General features: G+C 43.9%; 2 protein-coding genes across 2 annotated transcripts in view; one reads left to right on the top strand and one right to left on the bottom strand.

Moving 5' to 3' along the window:
* WWTR1 (WW domain containing transcription regulator 1) overlaps positions 1-7573 on the top strand; it is a 91386-nt gene extending 83813 nt beyond the window's left edge. Inside the window, exon 6 of the mRNA XM_083739820.1 lies at positions 950-7573. Coding sequence (XP_083595946.1) covers positions 950-1134 — 185 coding nt within the window. The 3' untranslated portion in view covers positions 1135-7573. The remainder of the gene's footprint in view (positions 1-949) is intronic.
* A 1826-nt stretch (positions 7574-9399) lies between these two features.
* Positions 9400-17814, bottom strand: TM4SF4 (transmembrane 4 L six family member 4). The gene is made up of 5 exons (XM_083739964.1): positions 17396-17814; positions 16016-16105; positions 15303-15439; positions 13588-13774; positions 9400-11249 (listed from the first exon to the last, which is right to left on the bottom strand). Exons 1-5 carry the CDS (start codon positions 17564-17566, stop codon positions 11232-11234), a joined length of 603 nt encoding a protein of 200 aa, XP_083596090.1. The 5' UTR covers positions 17567-17814; the 3' UTR covers positions 9400-11231.
* Between the last annotated feature and the right edge of the window lie 3790 nt (positions 17815-21604).

The following is a 21604-nucleotide window of genomic DNA, read 5'->3' as shown; positions in this document are numbered from 1 at the left end:
TACATTATTGGTGGGGGAGAGGTAGGGAGGCCCTTAATAAAACCCACAAGTGTCCCTCCTTGACTCCCTCCAGTTTTAACCAAACCATAGCTCCCTACACCCTTCTAAAACTGAGAGCAAAGGGGCCCATTGCAAAGGTGAAGGAACCGTATTCGGACCCCCACCCGTAATTTGAGCTATCAGTCCTTCCATTAACCCCTTGGCATCGGTGGGGCTGGCACTGGCGACACAGGAGTACAGAACAGGTACTCTGCACATGATCAGAGGTGCTCTCTTCTCCAGCTGGTCGTTTACATGAGAGAACCCAATTCCATGTTCAACAAGAACTTCTGAAACAGATTTGAGGGTTTGCCTCTGGAAGGTATTCTCCGGCCTACTAGAAATCAAAGGTTGTGATGGTCTTACAGAAATGTGATCCCCGACGGGTCTTCACAGATACCGACACAGGGAAACCTCTGTCCTGTAACTACATTTGGTGTTTGTGAGAAGTAAAGTGTGGTTTTGCCATCCAAGCACTGATTAGGGTGTGAGCTATATCGTTTTGAAAGTTGAGCCCCGCCAAATATTTCATTATTATTATTATTATTATTATTATTATTATTATTATTATTACATTGCCACTCCACCTTTTTTCCAAAGAGCTCAAGGTGACAAACATGGTTCTCCCCCTCCCCATTTTATCCTCACAACAACCTTGTGAGGTAGGTTGAGCTACATGATCACCCAGTGAGCTTCATGGCTGAGTAGGGATTTGAGCAGAGGTCTCCCAGGTCGAACACTGTGACCACTAAGCCACACTAAAGTACCCAGGGCGTCTGGATTGGGAGATGGAAGCTGAGAGAGCAACAAAGTCTACCAGTAGCTAACAGCGGCTGATTTGCCATCAAAGGCCGAATAATTTCCTGGTTAAGAAGCCCCCACCTCACTGATTCCTTCTCTTCTTTTGCAGGAGATAATGTAGCACAGACTCCCCTGAATATCAACCCACCACAGACCCGTTTCCCCGACTTCCTTGACTGTCTTCCAGGAACAAACGTTGACCTTGGGACATTGGAATCTGAAGACCTGATCCCCATCCTCAACGATGTAGAATCGGTCCTCAACAAAAACGAGCCCTTTCTCACCTGGCTGTAACTGATAGTGCAACATTTTCTTTTCCTCCTAGCAAAACAAAAAATAAGGGCAGAGCATCCTCAAGCCTCTCAGTTAGCCATCCTTGGTGCCTTACCGACGTCTGCGAGAGCCTTTTAATCAGTGAATCTCGGTCTAGATTTCACTGACAGTAACTTAAGTATGAAATATATATATATATATATATATATATATATATATATATATATATATATATATAAAGCAGAACTGCTTATATACGCATCTATAACCTTTCCTGTTTAGTTACATATGAGCGGTTCTCTTTGTCTTTTGGTGCATAGCTGAACTCAACAGCCATCAGTTACACACAACAAGTTTAGCAAATAATAAGAAAAGAAAATAAATCTGACCAGAAGAAGCTTTAGATTGTAAGAAGGCAGCTTAGTTCCAAAAATCCCGCACGTTATCAGGTTGAGTGCAGTTCTACAGCTGTATTTATGACAATAGTACCAAATTCTTCTCATCTTATATAACTTGAGCTTTAAAAATCATTGCATTTTAAAAAGTGAACTTATGCTGTATGGAAAACAGATTTTTTTAAAAAAAATCCTAATCAGCCACAAGGCTCCAGATCCAGATTTTTTGCAAATACACAAAGAGTACTTTTTGCATTTCCTCCCCACCTCACCCCCACAATATGTTATTGAATGGTTTGTAGGTGAAATGTTCTAATTACAATTTTATTTTTACACTACTACAATATTGTAAAATAGACCAGTTTGGTACTAATTGCTGCCATTTTATATATACACACGCACAGACATATATATATATATATAAAACACTAAAAATGTGATTATGAAAGTGTTTCCCCCCCTAAGAAGTACACTTTATATGTAGCTGCTTAATATTCACTACAATTCTGCAACAGAACATGGTTTTCTTGCAGCTTTTAGTCTGCACAAAGCGGACACTCAACAGAACACCTTCCCCCTCCAAAATTCAGGATAAAAATACGGCACAAGTTTGACACTTCTGAATGCAGTAAGAATTAATTTTGTAAAGCCTCATTACCTTCTCTTTATTTTTAGTAATTATTTTGTCGTTGAAATTTTAAAGAAGCTAGAAACAGGAGTCTCACATTATCATGTAGGTGATAAGCCAGCATCTATTTGTCAGCCTGGCAAAGTTGCTGAGGATTCTTTATCCAATGGCTTTTTTTTTATTCCTGACTTAATGGGACGCAAGGCACTATACATGTTGTACTCCATACCTATAATATTCATATATAGGGTTGCTTTATTAAAAACAGCTTGATATGTGGGACTGAGAATGCATCAAGGACTTCTATCTCCACTTCCCCTGAAATGCAAATGACGTCCTGAGATCCTTAAGTATTTTTAACTGATATTATTTATAATTATGAATTTTAAGCTTTTTTATGTTGAAAAAAAATCATCTTTTTATAGAAGGCATTATAGTTTGTGCAAGCCTCTTAATACACAATGGGCAGGGCAAGCAAGAGGCATAGCATTTTGCTGTGCATTAGTTTTATGAGTAAGAAACCATTGCTGTAGCGTACCAGCCTTTGCCAACTCATGCTGGCTGAGGCCGATGGGAATTCTAGTCTAAAACACCTGGCGGGCACCAGCTTGGCAAAGGGATGCTATAGCACAATGTTGGACAGTGGATGGGTCCCCTCTGCCCACATCTCTCTTTGGACTAGTTGAAGAAAAAAGGCAGGTGAAATGGGTGGGGAGGTTGGAGTCGTCAGAATTTGGGCTTGGAAGGAGAATGGTTGTAACGGGAAATAGCAGTGCTGACTATATGTGGAACCACCACTGATCAAATCAATACCTGTGAATGGGAGAATTGTTGCTTGAAGGTAGCTGATCTGACAGCACCAGGCTTGTTAGGTTTATTATTACTATTATTATTATAAATATTTTAAGATGTGGATGATGAAAGGTAAAAAGCTCATTATTTGACTCATAGAGCCAGGGTGGGTGAGAAGACAGGTAGAAAGCTAGGCATTTGTGAGTTCCGTTCATTTTAGCAGATTGTTGCACCCACAGAGTATATTTTCAGTTAATGGGCATTCCCTGTGCCCTTCTCTTAAAGGGCTTTCCTCTCCTTGGCTGGCTTACCATATGTAGTTGGTTATTCACAAAGTAGAAAGCACATCTTCAAACAGTGACCCTGGGTTTTCCTATTATTTATAGATATCGGCCATAAAATGCAAATCAGGCAGTCCTAAGGTGTTTATTCTCTTAGTATTTTTTTGGGGGGGGGCTGAAAATGCTCAGAAAGCAGACAATATCCAGGGCCAGCTCCAAATCTAATGTAAATCATTGTTCTCCAGTTAGGGGCTTCGTGCTTGCTTACAATATGTGAAAACAACCCCATGGTTCCCTGCTGCATCCAATATAAGATCTGGCCATACTTGGACGATTATATCTGAGATTTGAGGCTTGAATGAAGAGGGGCTGGCTTATCTGTGGGGTGGGGATCTGACCACATAAGTTTAGACTTGAAAGACCAGCTCCAAATTTTCATTGGCCATAGGAAAAGGGGAAAGGACTTCACGTGCCGGTTTGTACATCCAAAATACCCACCAACAATTCGTTTCTGGGAGTACAAGCTATGGAAATCCCCTTCGCTCATTTCCCAGAAAGTGTTCACATCTGCATAAAGCGGGGGTCAGGTTAGAGAAGGAACTTGGTGGCAGAGGAGGTGCTCAAGAAATTCCGGGTCAGAGGTTGCAACAGCAAGGATAATTAATGTATTGCCTTGTGCCAAGGACACCATCCCAAAGATTATAAGGGAGGCAAAATTCAGGACAAGTGGTGCCATTTCTGGAACAAACCTCATTTAAAAGCAGCATATCCTGTGTGTGAACCACACGGTATGCACCAAGGTCTTTCCCATTCATTTCTGTGGAAAGGACATCTCTATGCCTGCATCCCTTTGACCCAGCAGAGCGAACTCCTCCATAGAAGTCAATGGGGATGTTCATTTTATTATTGGAGCACCTCCAGATCATTGGACGGGGGGCTGTGAACATGGGAAAACCTGGGAGAAAGTAATTATGCTGTTCTTTGCTCCACTTCCCTCTTGTCTGAAGCAGCTTAAAGTGAAGAGGGGCGCCTTTTGATTAGGAAAGTATGCTTGGTTTAAGTTTGCAGTTCTAAGCACACTTACCTGGAAGCAAGTCCTGTGGAACTCAGTGGGGCTTATTTACTTTCCAGTAGACACGCTTAGGATTGTAGAATAAGGAGTATCTCCACTGGAGAGTTTAGAGCAACCTTCTCCATCCTCGGGGCTGTCAGATGTTTGCTCCAGTCCTCCCTGAGCCTCAGCCAGGCTGGCTGAGGCTGATGGGAGCTGGAGTCCTGCAGTGTCTGGAGGCCACCACTGGGTGGGGGAGTCTCATTCAGAGCTATACTGTGAGAGCTAAGAATCAAGCCTGAGAGGGGGACCTTCTGGGCTTCTACAATCTCTGGTTTCCTGTGACTGTGATTTAAAAAGGCAGTGTGTGTTATGCTATGGTGAAAGCTGCAGTTAAAACATTAACTACTATTGTAAAACAACTGCCAGAAACTTGTTTTTTTAAAAAATTAAGTAATGAACCAAACGATAGTGAAGATTTTGAGGGGGGTGTTGTTCTAATATTCAGAAAAGTGTGTGTGTGTGTTTTAGGGATGGGGGAGAGAACAGGGGCTTTCATTGAAGCCCTCTTTTCAAATACTGTTTTTTTTTTAAACTTTAAAAAAGACTTGCAGACACAGGCAGCCTTGTTTCTAATGGAATCTATTGTTAATTATTTGACAAAATGTTGACATGTGACTTTTGGCTTGTGAAACCCAATTTTAATTTTTTTACACTACACTACTTGTATCGACAATGAACGGATATGCGAGTGGCATCGAGTCGATCAGAAAGGTTGAGTGACTTCATATGTAAATGCTGATTTATATGCAAATGGTGAGGTGCTGATTACTTGTCACCCAGTTGTGCTGTTAAAAGCAGTGGTTTTCAAACGGCGCTCAAGGGAAGCCTGGGGTACCTTTCAGGAGCTCCTCAATGAGACCATAAGTAATGGTGGATGACCCAGCATGAAAGAGAGAAGACCTGCCACCTTGCGTGTAGAGCCAGCGCAGCGTAGAGGTTAGAGTGTTGGACTAGGACTCGGGAGACCCCACTCAGCCATAAGAACTGAAGAATTGTCCTACTGGATCAGTCCAGTTGACCATGTTGTCCAGGAAGCTGTTTTCACAGTGGCCAACCAGATGTCCACAGGAAAGCAAACTCTTGACAGCAACAGTACTCTCCCTTCCAGCCATTTCCAGCAACTGGTATTCGGAGGCAGAACATTGGGGTTCGTAGCCACTGATAGTTTTATCCATGAATTTGCCTAAATTTTTAAAGCCATCCAAGTTGATGGACATCACTGCCTCATGTGGGAACGGATTTCATAGTTTTAACTTTCTCTTATCTTTCAACATTCATCTTCGTTGTATGTCCACAAGTTCTAGTGTTAGGAGACAGGGAGAAACACTTGACGCCATCTACTTTCTCCATGCTGTGCCCTTCTATCATGTCGCCTCTTAATTGCAAACTAAAAAGTCTCTAATGCTGTAACCTTTCCTGGTGGGCTGTTGCTCCATCATCTTGATCGTACCGGCTGCCCTTTTCTGAACTTTTTCCAAGTCTTTCAAACTTTTCCCAGTCTTTTTGAGGTAGCAGCATTATTATAATGGCAGGTTTCATTTCATTTCCTATTGACCTATTGGCATGGAATTTGCTTTCTTCACAGCTGCCACACACTGGGTCAACATTTTCATGGAGCTATCCACTATGAATCCATAGTCCTGCTCCAGTACAGACCCCATGAGTACATATGTGAAATTAATATGTTTTTGTGCCTTTCCACTTGTTTACATTGAATTGCATTTGGCATCTTACCACGGAGGAGGAGGAGTTTGGATTTGATATCCCACCTTATCACTACCCGAAGGAGTCTCAAAGCTGCTCACAATCTCCTTTCCCTTCCTCCCCCACAACAAACACTCTGTGAGGGGACTGGGGCTGAGAGATTTCAGAGAAGCGTGACTAGCCCAAGGTCACCCAGCAGCTGCATGCGGAGGAGCGGAGACACGAACCCAGTTCACCAGATTACGAGTCTACCGCTCTTAACCACCACACCACACTGGTGTGGGGTGGTCTTTTTGGAGTTCTTCACACACACACCCTTTTTTGTTTGTTTCTTTTAACCACCCTGAACACTTAAATATCAGCAAACTAGGCCATCTCACTTGCTCACTCCTAACTCTAGATTGTATATGGTCTTTGGAGGACCCCACTTCCTACATCCTTCCATATGGAAAACTTATCCATCTACTCTTTCTCCCTGCTTCATAAGAACTTAATAATAGCCATCTGGATCAAGTCAGTGGCCCATCTAGTCCAGCATCCTGTTCTCACAGTGGCCGACCAGATGCCTATGAGAAACCAGGGAGCAGAACGAAAGCCTTCTTCTTTCCTGTGGTTTCTGACAACTGGTATTCAGATGCACTGCAGCCTCTGACTGTGCAGATAGAAAGCCCAGACATCATGGCTAGTAGCTTCCTGTTACTTAACCAATTCCTGATCCACAAGGGGATTTTGCCTCTTATTCCTTGACTGCTAAGCTTGCTCAGGAGTCTTTGGTGAGCTGTGAAGCACCAGGGGTGGCCTTGGGCCAGCCTAACCTACATCTCAGGGTCATTATGAGGGAAGCTTCTTGAAAGACAACTGGGATGGAAGGGTAGTAAAAAAATTAACCCTCCGTTTCCCTCCCCCTGTAACAGAGGAGTATTGGATGAGTTTTAGGGTTCGTTCTCAGGTCATGTTAAGTGGCAATGAGGTCCAACAGGCCTAGTCTGTGCCCCGTGTTCACTGAGTTTACACCCTAGAATGTTCCCCCCCAAATCCTCTGCAGCAACTAGGGGTTATGTAGCAGGTTTGCCAGAGTCCCTCAGCCAACGAAAAAAAGGATTCCCTAAAGGCAGAAGTTTGAAAACCGCTGTACTAGAAGGTAACTATTGGGAAAGAAGGCTTCATGAAAACAAATGCGGTTTTTTTTCTGTTGTTTTTTTAAGAGTTGGGTGGGAGGGACTAGTCTCTGTTTTCAGTAAGGGAAATGGGTGATGAAACATGTTTCGGTTTTCTTAATACACTACATCCATGTTATGTGCTAATACTTTAATACTTTTTTATTTTATTTACATCAGTTTGTTATGCTATATGCCATCTTGTGTGAGCATTTGTTTTTCAATGTAGAATGATTTGCATACATAGCGTATGCTTCAAAATTCAATCAGATCAAACGGTTGTATCCAGAGTTTGGTTCTGGTTTTTCTTTTTTTAAAAAAAAAATATTTCTTTTAATATTGTACAAGAAAAAAAATAAAATAAAATAGAAATGGATTTAAACTTCCAATCTATGTACTTGTTGATGTAATGGCGTCCAGTCACTCTTGGGGATGGGGGTAGAACTTCATAGGAAACTCCCTTCTATCAAATCAGACCATTGGCCCATTTATCTTGGTATTGCCTTACACTGACCGGTAGCTGCTGCTCTCTATTGCTACAGGCAGGTGTATTTCTTAACTACCTAGCGATGCCTACCAGAGAGGTCCGGCATGCAAAGCCAACGAGGTCCAGTCCTTCCTTTCTCTAATTGAGCTTGTATATTGTGACTAGAAAGAAAACGAAGATAATGGTTCTTTCATTTGGCATGAAGCTAGGTCTGCTACCTCTGTTTTAGCAACGAGAGCATGACGATTAAAACAATCGTCCGAAGTTTCTCCTGGCAGAGAGATGCAGAGGGGGAAAGCATCTCATGAATTTGTACGCGACGGGGTGCCATTATAAAGGCACAGAAAATGGGAATGGGAGAGAAGAGTTGGCAACCTAATATGTACTTGACGAACTTGTTCATACTATTTTCTGTTTCCCTAATACATCAAGACATGCCTGGAGATGGCTTTGTTCAAACTGGAACGACTCCTGTGCTCTCTCAACAAGGTACGTTCCCAGGGGTAGAACACTCAGGAAAGCGAAAAGCACCAGAAGATGCTGCCAAGCTAAAACTGACTTCATTTTTATTTATGGGGCCAAGTCACAAGAGGGCAGTACATTTCTTCCTTCCCAGCTGTATTGCAATTAAATGTTCGAAATGTGGCATTTCTGAGATCATTGTTGCTCAGATGATATTTCTGGGAGCATTTCAGTGACTCTAGGTTATTTGCCTCGTGGCACTGTTGTTGTAAATGGTTTTGCTAGCTGCCTTTGTGATTTGAGAACTTGACAGAAGTCTCTGACTACAGACGTTCGTGGCCTCAGATAACCCAGTTCTTAACCATGCAAAGAAAACCTGAGACCTGAGGGAATCTGCTTTTGAAGGCAATGGGCTTTCACCTTCCTGTTCAGGTCTGTTTCTGTGCTTTGCTTGCCAACTTGGATAGCTGTCCGAATAACACAGATGCTGGAACAGATTGAAAAATGGGTTGCTTTTCCCCATTCTTCTGTAGAAGATGTTGGATATTCACGCTTGAGCCCTAGACAAGGAGGATGGGCTTTCTCAAGATATCAGATCTCTGTGGTCCACTTTGATGTTAGGCTGAGCAATCCTGTGTTGGGGGGATGTGCGTGAAGTGGCAGAGAGTCCCATTACTCCCAAATCTATGCTGCCATGCACTAGCCATGGCAAGAATATTTTGTGTGTGTGTGTGGTCCCAGGAAAAGGTCTAGCAGATACTTGTTTTAAACACTACACCCCCAATGAAACCAGTGTGAGGAAAGTAACTATCCCAGCTCTGGTTTGGCATAGATGGTAGGTTCAGCCCTGGAGCCTTTTGAGTGAATGAAGGGGTTTCAGATCCAGCAAGGCCACCTCCAATCTACTCCAAGATCAGCCAGTTTGGGGACCTACCATGGAGAGAAGCAGAGCTGGCAATAAATCTATATTGAACTTTCCATGCTCAGTGAGCCTGTGGTGCCAACAAAATTAGGGACCCAGGAACAGAGGAACTGATTCAGATCATTGGACCAGCTAGTTCTGTATTGTCTACCCTGACTAATTTGAATGGGAAACCAGGGTTGATGGAACTTCAGGCTCAAAGTCATCATCCCATGAAGACACTGGGTCTTGCAAGTAAACATGCATAGGTATGGGGTGCTCTCAGAAAGATGGATACCGAATGTCAGCGAAAAAGAAACCCGAGTCGCAACATTCAGAACCCACACAAAGTTTATACCGAAAAAGAAAATTGAAAAACACTTTAATTATTTGCATATCATGCACACAACCCCACCCCAGCACAAAGGTCTTAATATATACAGTGAAATATTTGTGTCACAGAATTGTAATTCCATGAGCATAAAATAAATCGGGGGCAATCATTAAAATAACATCAGAATTTGTATTAGCTGCTAATAATCAACAGAAGCTCACAAATATGTTTGGCCAGAGCTGACAGCTTCCCCCTTAGTTTTGCTCCCGTGTCTTCAAAGATGCAGAAGGCTGAAGCTTTCCTTCGGCACTTAAACCCTCATGCCAAAGAAGACCTCTGCTTTAGGATTGGGGAACCTATGACCCTCCAGATGCAACTCCCATCAACTTCTGGCAGCATGGACCATGGCCAGGGAAGACAACAAAGGACCATAGCTTTCCAATCCCTGTGCTATTTCTAGAAGTTCTTTGCAACGCTGCTTTCAGAAGCACAGGAGCAAGCCCAGAAATTATCTGGCAACCCTTATGAGCAAAAAATCAATTCAAAGGAAGGTTCTGTGCCTATAACAGACATGTTCAAAAGAAGGAGCAGCAGCAGCTTTTCTCACTGCAATACAGCTGCCTCTGCTAAACTTCTCCTGACGTGTATTAATCAAGAGCACAAAAGCCTCATTGGGATGTGGTGTATACAAATATTGGCTCTCTTGGCCACCCCAAGTCCAGTCAGGAAGTCTACAGTTATGCTTCAGTTCTGGAAGCATGGGGGTTGTCATCTTTCCACATGGCAAACAAGACTCAGCATAATTATAGCAGAGGTGGGAAACCTCAGACCTAGGAGGCAAACATGACCCTTCAGACCTCTTTCTCTGGCCCTTGGGACTCTGCAGGCCACAGCCTTCACTGGGCCAGCTTCACACCCTCCTTTACTGTTTGTGCCTGGCTGGAACGTGCCCTGGACCTTTGACAAGGCCTCTTCCTTGCCTGAGTGGAGAACAGAGGGGTGGCTGTAGAAACTGTACAAAGACGGCATTTACATTCTTGACCCCACCCACTTTTGTCTCTGGCCCTCAACCCACTGGCGTTTGGCCCTCACAAGGTTACACAGAATAAAACATGGCCCTCAGGCTGAACAATGTTCCCCATCCCAGATTTATATTATAAGTGGTGATAAGGAGGTCAGTATTCACGTAAAAGTAACTCCCCCAGCTGGGGAGAAAGAGGAGCAGGGAGATGCTTCTGGGTTGCCATTTTCAAGGCCATAAATTCTAATTTTGGGGTTGTATCGAAGTAGACAAAAATCAACTGGCTGGCTTTTCATTTTTTAAAAAGGCTGCCCAGGTCCTTACACAGCAACCCTAATTAGACCACTGCTCTTGCAAGCACCCCACCCAGCACCCCCCGTTCCCATAGCCTCTCCCTCACTGCAATTAGGCTTGGACAAAGCCTTCTTGCAGTATGGAGGGCATAGTTGGGGGCAGCTGGGAAAGATTAAACCTCTTTCCCCAAAGGCAGTCTCCAGGAAGATTTCTGCCACGGGTCCAGCAATGAGACCTGAAAAGGGCTAAAATGTCTTTATAGGGTCGGGCAGACAGCTGATGTGTCTGCATGCATGTGTGTGTGGTTTGGTAGGGTTGGCCAAGAGGGAACAAAGTCATTGGGCTGGACATTTTCTTCTCACCCCTGCTATATAGCCCAAACAGTTGCAAAACTCATTGGGAGATGTGAAGGGAAAATGCCGTCAGGGCTCTTTCTAACACCCTTCATTCTAGATGTGCTTAGTGCGGACTTGATTTGGTCCATCATATCAAGGTCTGGTATGGCATTTTCGGCCTTGTAAGAGGTGATTTCTGCAGCCTCTGTATATTTAAACTGCTCCATCTCCCTAAAAGAAAAGATAAGAGGGAAATGAATTCTTATACACTGGTTGACAAGAGTAAAGGCTAATCATCATGATATTTGGTCATATCTTTCATTCTCTATTTGGCAAAGCTAGGAGGAGCCTTATTTTGACACTTCTCAGTCAGCCTCCAGTTATGCTCCTATGCTGTTAAGTCTTCCGGCAGGGTTCTGTTTTTTGTTTAAATGACTGTTGAGAGTTTGCAACAAACCTGCTTGTGCATATTTGCTATTCCTCCCCAGCTTACACTTTATACTTACTTAAAGGTAAAGGTAAAGGGACCCCTGACCATTAGGTCCAGTCATGGCCCAGTCTGGGGTTGCGGTGCTCATCTCGCTTTATTGGCCGAGGGAGCCGGCGTACAGCTTCCGGGCCATGTGGCCAGCATGACTAAGCCGCTTCTGGTGAACCAGAGCAGCGCATGGAAACACTGTTTACCTTCCTGCCAGAGCGGTACCTATTTATGTACTTGCACTTTGACATGCTTTTGAACTGCTAGCTGGGCAGAAGCAGGGACCGAGGAACGGGAGCTCACCCTGTCGCAGGGATTCGAACCGCTGACCTTCTGATCGGCAAGTCCTACGCTCTGTGGTTTAACCCACAGCGCCACCTGCGTCTCTTATACTTGATTGCAGTGGGACTAAATTACACATGCATTTTAATTTAATGTTTTAGAATGATCCTTTCTTTGGAGCTCCTTGTGATCCCTTTTTAGTCCTTACCACCTTGGGACACTTTAGCAAACAGGGGCCATCTCAATGCTCACCTCTAGCACCAAGTCATTTAGAAACAAGGTGAAAAGCATGGCTGCAAATACTGATCCTTGGAGGACCCCACTTCTCTCCTTTGGGAAAACTATCCCATATGTTCCTGCTCTCTGTTTCTTGATCTTTAACCACTTACTGCTCCATAAGAGGATCTCGCTTCTTATTCCATGACTGCTAAGTTTACTCAGGATGAGAATCCATCAGCTGAAGCTCCCAGCTTGTCCATAGTTTGGGCTCTCATACTAGGTTGCCTTAAATTTATAGCTTTTTAATTTAAAGCTTTTGGGGGGGGGGTTACTCAATCTCCCATAGCTGATTTGGAAAGTGGTGTGCACATGACATTGGTGCATATTTATTCCGTATCTTTTTTGTTGTTGTTCCTTATGAAAATTCTGAATTTTGATGAATTTCCCCCTAAACCAGCCAGCCATGTATACACAGCCCAAATCTTAAGCATACAGTGTATCTAAAGGATCACCTCTATCTGAATGCATATTGACTTCATGAAGGGAGAAACATCTCGATGGTAAGAGCCGTGTGACATTGGAACAAATTTCCTAGCAAGGTGGTTGCTTGAGGTCTTCAAGCACAGGACAGGCAATTGCTTCTTAGGGAGGCTCTAGCTCTGGGTTTTCTCCATCAAACAAGGGGTTGGACTACATGGACAAGGCCCCCTCCAACTGTTAAATGACGCATAAGTCTGCTTCCCATATAAAGGTCCACAGTATGCTGGGAATTAGAGAACAGCTTGTTCATCCCCTCCTTCCTTGCAATTTCAAGGCTATGGGGAACATTTTGTGCATTTGTTTGTATTGGAAAATGCATGGTTAATACTAACAAACACCATAGGTAGGGCCGGCTCTATCATTAGTAGAAAGGGGTGGGGAACCCCCCCTTTTTTTGCTCCATAGGCCATATTTTAACCCTTGTGGGCCATATTGACAGTTTTGCAAGGCCATCAATCACATGTCACTAAAATGGAGGAAGGAAAATTGTTTTATCATGGGCTCTTAATTAAACAACGTCCTGCTCCAGGAAAAGGATTTCACTAAATCCTAGTTGGACTGAGCAGGATGTAAACCACCACCACCTCAACCAGGAAGCAGAATTTAATCCCCCCATTCATCGGCTGTTAAGTGGGGGGGGGGGGAGTTAAATCCTGGTGCCTTGACTGCATGAGTCAATTCCCTGTGAGGAACTGGCATGCGCAACTTAAGATTTGAATCTCATCCTCTGCTTGTTGACTCTCATCATTCAGAGTGATGCCAGCTGATTGACAAGTGGGTGATGTTTTGAAGGGGGGGGGGAAGCACTGCAGGTGAAACTGGGATCCGTGTGGGTCAAGACTGGCCTGCAAGCTAGAGTTTCCCTACCGCGGGGGAAGTGCGAAGTAAGGTCAAATGGTTGGTTGGGTCAGCTTCAGTATGTCTACTTTGCCTCGGGCAGCAAAATGTCTTAGGCTGGCCTTGACAGTAAGCAGCTGGTTAGCCCAATTGGCAAAGGGGGAAAGGAACCAGGAATGCTCAGACATGTTGCTACCAACGAAAGCATCTTACCCCACAGCATCCGCATTTACAGTCCCCGCACAGCGTTCCGAGGAGTCCGTTGATAACTTGGATGCCACACAGCACCAATTGAGCTCCGCTCATTATCAGCAGTAGAGAGAACAGAGTCAAGTTCCAGGGCACAATGGACTCTGGAAACGTGCAGTCTGCCCATAACGTATGGTCCGTCAGATACAGCCTGGGCCCGAAAAAGAAGTTTTATTGATTTTCTATTATATTTCTGTCAGTAAGGCTATCATTGTGAAGGAACACCTGGCCAGCACTTTCAGAAATGGACAAACCTCTCAATTTAACTGTCAGTTTCTCATATTCCCCCCCCCCCAGTCAATCTTTAATTCAGCACTCCACATTTCTGCAGCAATTTTTTCTTAATCCTCATGAAACTCTTGCGTTTCAGTGCAATTTCCCCCCGGATAAACACATCTTTGTTCAGTTTCTCCTAATATACACATTTTGGCAATACGCTTTCCGCACCATAATGCATTCCTATATGCTATTTTCAAGCACGTATGCTTTTTATGCACGCTTCCCTGTAAGATATGCATTTTTGTACACATTGTTTGCCTTGGAGAAGTGTGCTGCAAAAAGAGAGAGAGAGAGAGAAGTGCGAATTTTGAAGGATAGCTGCTTTAGTTTGCATATTGTTTCAGGAAATGCGGAATTAAGTAGTTTCTCATTAAAATGCAAGCAAATTGTTATCCTGTAATATTCAGTGGTGTGTCATGTGTCTCAGGTAGGTTAAATGAAATAAGAGGCAGGTTGCGCTTCTAACGGAGACTGAGACACATACAAATAAGTGAGTTCTGGATTCTGGAAGGATTTGGGGTGCTGGCTGTCTCTCTCTGACATGGGAGCAGTGAACTTTGGCTGTTTAAGCTGTGCCCCAACTATACTCAAGCAGTACACTTGTAAATGAAAACAATATATATATATTAATTGGGAGTAATGCTCCAATGATTTCCTCTCATAGGTATCCAAAGCTGGGTAAGCACTGCTACTCTGGAACTTCTTGCCACCTGTAGGAATGGCTCGTTTCACCCTTCCACTGTAAAAACACCACTCAAGGTGCCTTACAACTTCAAACACTACAATTTATGAAACAAGGATGGAAGAGACACAGGTTTTGCTGTCTAAAAATGATTAAAAGCATTGGGTGGCATCTAACAAAGTAGCCCTGCTACATAACAGAATTTCCCTTCCTCTCCTCATGTGCCCTTTTAATCTGTTCCTCAACCTTCTGGAGCAGACTTATGGGGAGGGGGGAAAGAGGGCACATGCGGACAGGAGAGAAGTTCCATTGTGCAAGTAAACATCTAGTGGAAGCATTTTATGGATGCCGCCCATTGTCTGCTTCTTAAACTACAAGCCAGGTGGAATAAAATAGTCTTTAGTAACTAACTGGGGTGGGGAGAAGTGAAGGTGGGGGCCAGCTGCAAGGCATTTCATAATCTTGAGTGCCACCACTGAAAAGGCTCTGCTGACTTTGTCCACCCAGACTATGAGGAAAACTCCTACCGCCAGTCAGAAATGTGATCGCTCAGCCTTACAAGTTGCTCTTTGAAACACTGATGGTTGGAGGCCATCCAGTGGCTCATAATATTTGGTAAGCACTTTGCTGCAGGATTTATAGATCAAGACGAGAAAACAAGAACCCTTCCAGTAGAGATGGAGAATCTATCCAGAGGTTGAAAAAAAAAACATCTTACCCGTTTTCAAAGGGATACATCCAGGTGCTGTTTGCTACCTGACACTTAGGGCCTCTGTTCATGGCGACAGCCGACACAACAAAGCTGTATCCAGCCCCCACAACGCCAACTGCCGCAAATATTACGGAAGTAAACATCTGCCAAGAACGAGCAAAAGGTCAAAGCCAAAGTCCATCCTAAAAATCCATCTGGCATGTTTGCAGTTTTGATGACTCACAGATGGCGCACAGGGAAGCGCATCAGAGAGTCACCTTATCCAAATCTACAGACTTCTCCTGATCCTGTGGGCAGGAGTGGCTCAAGCACCAACCTCCTGGCGCCAGGAACACCAACGTCTTTCCTGCTTATCAGGAGATAAATGGTGTCGAGGCCAGGACTGTGCGAGCGGAACGAAAGGAGTGGCACCACCTGGGCACACGCACAGCCCTGATCTTACCCCTGCTCCCCCATCCCCTCAGTAAGTGGCATTTGTGCCAGTCCTCTTGCCATGTGTCTCCACCTCACCAGACCAGCTTCTGCCCCTTGCGAATCCTACGCTGGCAGAAGTCACAAGTGAGGTTCTCAACCCTTTGGCCTTGAGAGAGCTGCTTTGGTGATGTTAAGGGCCAGCCCTATCATTAGATAAGAGTAAGGCAGCCACCTCAGGAGGCAAATGCCAGGGGTGGGGTGAGGAATGACAGTGAGATGTTGGAGGGCCTTGCTGTTATACTTACCGCAAACCTCTTTCCACAACCTTCATTACCACAGCACCCGCAGCAATCGTTATTCTTAAGACCCAGGAAGACTAAAGCAGGAAATACCATCTGATGACAACAGAAAATGCACTTTGAGGCTCGGTCGTTCCTAAGATCACTGTATTTCTTCTAAAATGTCTTTTTCCAGACCCAGCGTTTGCATCTGGCAGGTCTACTCTCAGAGGAAGCAGCAGGATCACTGTAGCACAACAATGGAATCCTCACCAGATTTCATTTAGGTATCGGTGCCGTGGAATGCACTGGGACTTACTTCCAAATTTTACAAGATACAAAGCTCGGCTGCAAATGTCTCAGCACCCAAAGAAGTAATTTTAATTAAGAAACCTCAGCTGTATTGGCTATTGCTGTAAACGAAGTAATGCTGTACTGGTAGGAATGTAAGACCAGGTCACCTGAAAGACTGTCTCAGGATATTCAACTCTGTGCCCAACAATATTGTAGGGTGGAGACCCAAAAACAGGCATTTTCTGTCATTGTCCCTGTACTATGGAATGCCCTTCCCTCTGCTATAGACAAAGAAACAACCATTCGTTGCTTCAAACCCCTAGGAAAGACATACCGTATTTTTTGCTCTATAAGATGCACCAAACCACAAGACACACCTAGTTTTTGGAGGAGGAAAACAAGAAAAAAAATATTCTGAATCTCAGAAGCCAGAACAGCAAGAGGGTTCACTGCGCAGTGAAAGCAGCAATCCCTCTTGCTGTTCTGGCTTCTGGGATAGCTGCACAGCCTGCATTCGCTCCATAAGACGCGCACACATTTCCCCTTACTTTTTAGGAGGGAAAAAGTGAGTCTTATAGAGCAAAAAATACAGTATATTTTTGCCTGACCCGTAAGATCGGACCCTGATATTTGCATTTGAATACCCCAATTTCTTGCTTTTATTTATTGTCATGTGCTGTTATATTACTGTTTTACTGGTTTTATTTTGTATCATTTCTTTTAATGATGTTGTTTATTATTTTTTATGTTTTCCATCACTTAGAAAGATCTTTAAAATATTAACATATAAAAGCTTTCAATCAATCAATCAATCAATCAAAACACTGGTCTAATCTCGCAGAGCAATGCTTATGGACTTATCAGAGGCAACTCACCAGTATATGTCTGCCTTGTTTTTAACATAATAGGCAAGTGGTCTTCTTTCGTAATAGACTATTCAATTAGTTTTCAAGTTAATCTCTTTGAATTTCCAGCTTGCCTACTCAACGCATTGGCAATCTAATTTCCAACACAGACTGTCCACCACACCCATAGTGTAGTCGGATTTCTGCTCACTGTAAAGCTCAAGGCAATAATAAAAAGGAGAAGAACATAATGCGTTGTCCTACTCACCAGTACACCAGAACCCAAGATCCCTCCAAAGTACCAAACTTCATCTGAAATATGGTCACTGGTTTCGACCTCTCCTCCGGGGAAAAACAACAAAATATTAGCAAGGGTACATAGCACGGCCAGAGGAATGAGTGTACCTCCAAGGCACTTTGCACACCCTCCACAACACATGTTTCCAAAACTATAGCGCAGGCACCACTAGGGAAGAATGAGCAAAGAAATAAAACTTTCCCTGGATCCCTTTAGTATTGAAAGACAAAAACTTCTTGGTTTATTTTAACCCAATCCGCTTGTGTCTCCAATTCCCACTTGGTACGGTCTCCTTCACAGAGGTTGCAGTCTGCCAGCTAACTCGTGCTCTGATCATTTATATGCCGACATTGTCATGATCTCATTTTTCTGCATCTCCCCTCCACCCCCCAAATGAGATTACGTCCAGAACCACCTCTCATCTTGCCATGACAACCAGATACCTCTGTTAATATTTTACTAGCATGGACAAGACAGCCAGTGGTTTGGAGCTTGATTATTGGAAAATGCCCTTTCCAGGGATGCAGACTTCTTTTGGGTGATGTACTTTGACCCTCCGCCCCCTCCTTTAAATGCTTCATCATGGCAGAAATAAAAATGAACAATTCATCGGTGTTTCATTGCATCACCCAGCCTAGGTGATTTCATAGGGAGTCCCCAATAAGTTTGCATGGGTAAGTGCCCTGATAATGAATCTATGCTACCTTGAGAGTAAGAACAAGATAAAAGCTGTAAATCAAACAATGCATGACTTTCAGATGAACCATGGAAATTGTGTAAGCAGAGCAAAGTTTGGTCATCATCATCTCTGCAGGGTACAATAGCCATTTTCTATTGGAAAGCATTCACTCAAGGGCAACCTGCTAGAGGCGATGGATAGAACCAGGCACAACTATAACCAATTCAGAAAAGGATGTTGTGATTACTAAAACCCAGCACAGGTTTCTCAAAAAAAAGTCATGCCAAGTTTTTTTTTTTTATAGAGATAGGGTTTCATGCTTGGTGGATGAGGGGAATGATGCAGATGTAGTGTATCTTGATTTAAGCAAGGATTTCAGCCAAGTCACCCATTATATTCTTGGGAGGTAAAGGTAAAGGGACCCCTGACCATTAGGTCCAGTTGTGGCCGACTCCGGGGTTGCGGCGCTCATCTCGCTTTATTGGCCGAGGGAGCCGGCGTACAGCTTCCAGGTCATGTGGCCAGCATGACTAAGCCGCTTCTGGCGAACCAGAGCAGCGCACAGAAATGCCGTTTACCTTCCCGCCGGAGCGGTACCTATTTATCTACTTGCCCTTTGACGTGCTTTTGAACTGCTAAGTTGGCAGGAGCAGGGACCGAGCAATGGGAGCTCACCCCGTCACGGGGATTTGAACCACCGACCTTCTGATCGGCAAGTCCTAGGCTCTGTGGTTTAACCCACAGCGGCACCCGTGTCCCAACAGGGTTATGTAGGTAGGATGGAAGCATGGGGCAGCTTCACAAACGACACCTGCTGAAATTAAAGGTATAGGGACCTTGCCCTCTCTTGCATCTGGCCACAGGCTGCCCACCCATGACATTACATTGTATTCTGTGGACTAATCTGTAGTGAATCTTTCAGATGACAGCTTTTAGCAGACTTGATGGGGCAAAGACAGAAAAATCACCACCTGCGGGGTACATCCTACGTTATTTTGTTTCACTGCTACCTCGTCATGGGTTCCACAGGTGTTTGAAGCAATACAGAGATCTGTGAAAGCTGTTTTCTAGAGGTGAGGGCTGGTTGAATGCATACACCCCATGAAAAATGATGCCCATTTCATACGTGCTTCAATTCTCTGGGGGCAAAAGTAGCAAATTGCATCCTATCTTTCACACCCTCCCTCAATGCTGTTCTCACCACCTTGATATGTGAAAAGAGCAAAACATCACCATATATAGTTAGAGTAAGGTTGCCAGTTCAACTTCAGTGGATTTTGTATAGGGACTGATTTGTAAATCTGGGGACTGTCCCCAGGAAACGGGGACATCTGGTAACCTTAAGTTAGAGGTCTCCCTTTTTGTATACTAGCTGACAATATCGATCAGTTCTGTTGTCTCGGAATAGTGTGGGGAAGAGTCTGCTGTAAATCATAATGTGATTCTTGGGAGGTAACAATGTGTTGTTTCAATCTTTGCAAGGTTTTATCTCTTTCAAGCAGTGTTTTTTTCTGGGGAGGGGATGATGACGCAGGTGTATGCATACCTCTTAACATTTTGTGAATCTAAGTTTGCCTCATTGAGGGGCAGCATTTCAATGTGAGTAGGAAAACAAGAGTACTCCTAAACATTTTTCTTAGGGGGAAAAAAGCACTGCTTGCATATACTTGGGAATCAATTCCACTGGCTGTATGAAATGCGTGGAATATTAAAACCCAAGGCCTTGTTACATGATACTGGATAGTGACCCACTATAAACATTAGATAAGGACAAAATGGAAAACACCCACTGATTAATGCATGAAGCATATATACTCTGATAAGGATAAGTGCTTTCTGATAAAGCAGAAAGGTATCTTCAAAAGATAGCAAACATGCAACAGTGAAAGTCGAAGATCAGTGCTCTTTAGGTAACATTAAATAATGGTTGGGTGAACTTTCTATGTCACCTTTCATCAATGGCTGTGCTGGTTGAGATGGGGGAGAAATTTGTTCCAGTTCGTGTTTAAAAGCAAATTTATCAGATTTGCACTTTCCAAATACATACAATGGTACCTCGGGTTACATACGCGTCAGGTTACATACGCTTCAGGTTACAGGCTCCGCTAACTCAGAAATAGTGCTTCAGGTTAAGAACTTTGCTTCAGGATGAGAACAGAAATCATGCTCCAGCGGCGCGGCGGCAGCAGGAGGCCCCATTAGCTAAAGTGGTGCTTCAGGTTAAGAACAGTTTCAGGTTAAGAATGGACCTCCGGAACAAATTAAACACTTAACCCGAGGCACCACTGTATCTGAATTTTGGGATGCAGTTCTCCAACCAATGTTTACACACATGAGGGAAATATCATCTGTTGATTCCTATTTTATTGTGTTTGCTCCCAAGAATACAACCTTTTTCTTAAGGTCACAGGCCTCAGTGCAACAAAGCCCAAGGAGACTTTCCTGAGGTTTGGAAAGTAGATTAGCAGATACGTTTATACTGGAAACGTAAGGGATCTGTACATGGCCACGAAGACTTCAGTACAAGAAGCCTGCATTTAGAAAGCTATGATTCATAAATGAAATCATGATGCACACCCCCTGCCCTGTGTATTAGTTCTAGATATTTAATCTGCTGCTGTGGTCTTCCCATCCTGGCAGCCGACATCGATCAATACAGGAAACCTCCCAAGGACTTCCAGCTTTGACCCTGTACATAAATGATGAGGAATGATATGGTTGCTGATAGCCTGCGATGACTCCCTGGCCACGCCTGGGAATGCCTGTAAACTTCCAATGACACAGGACAGAATGCATGCTTAGAAACCCTGCTTGAAAAACACATTGCCAGCATGACACAGTTCCCTTAACCACATCCCTGGAAGTTAAAATGGGACCTTACTGGGGGTTATTTGCAGGTGGGATTCAATCATACACCAGCAAATTCAGGCTTCGCAATTATAGTGGTTGAGGCCCAATTTGGCCCAATTCCTCCAGTTGCCTTAATGCCTGATGAGACTGTGCAGGGGTTGGGGTGACAAGCGCTGCCCCTTCTAGGTCCCTGGTGTCACTATTCAGAGTACAGACTCAAGCACTTATTGTGGAAATAAAGGGGGAGAAATAAGGGGAGCACTTATCGGAAATCAGTTTTGTCACCTCTTCTCCCTCAAAACCCCGGGACAATGAGCCTTTGCACTATTAATGGGGAAAGTTGCAAATTGTATCCCTTCTGGTTTCTATTGGCAGAAGTTGTTGCATTGTTGCAAGAAAGTGTCAAAATTGTATCCCCTTGTACTTGACCGTGCTGATGAAAATCACATAAAATCAATGCCATAACCAATTCTCCCCATTTTGATGACATTTTGCTTCAAAAGGAAAGGCAGACTTGAACATCGCTGTCAGAGCCACCCGAGGTCCCAGCTCACAAGAGACCAAAATCCAGTCCAAGTTATATACAAAAGGTTTTATTGAAGAACATTGTTGTCGTTACATCCAAGCTCCGTGGCTCAGCATCTGTTACC

Source organism: Podarcis gaigeae (genome assembly GCF_964106915.1).
Source record: "Podarcis gaigeae genome assembly, chromosome: 5".
NCBI lineage: Eukaryota > Metazoa > Chordata > Lepidosauria > Squamata > Lacertidae > Podarcis > Podarcis gaigeae.
This window is presented reverse-complemented; position numbering and strand designations above follow the sequence as displayed.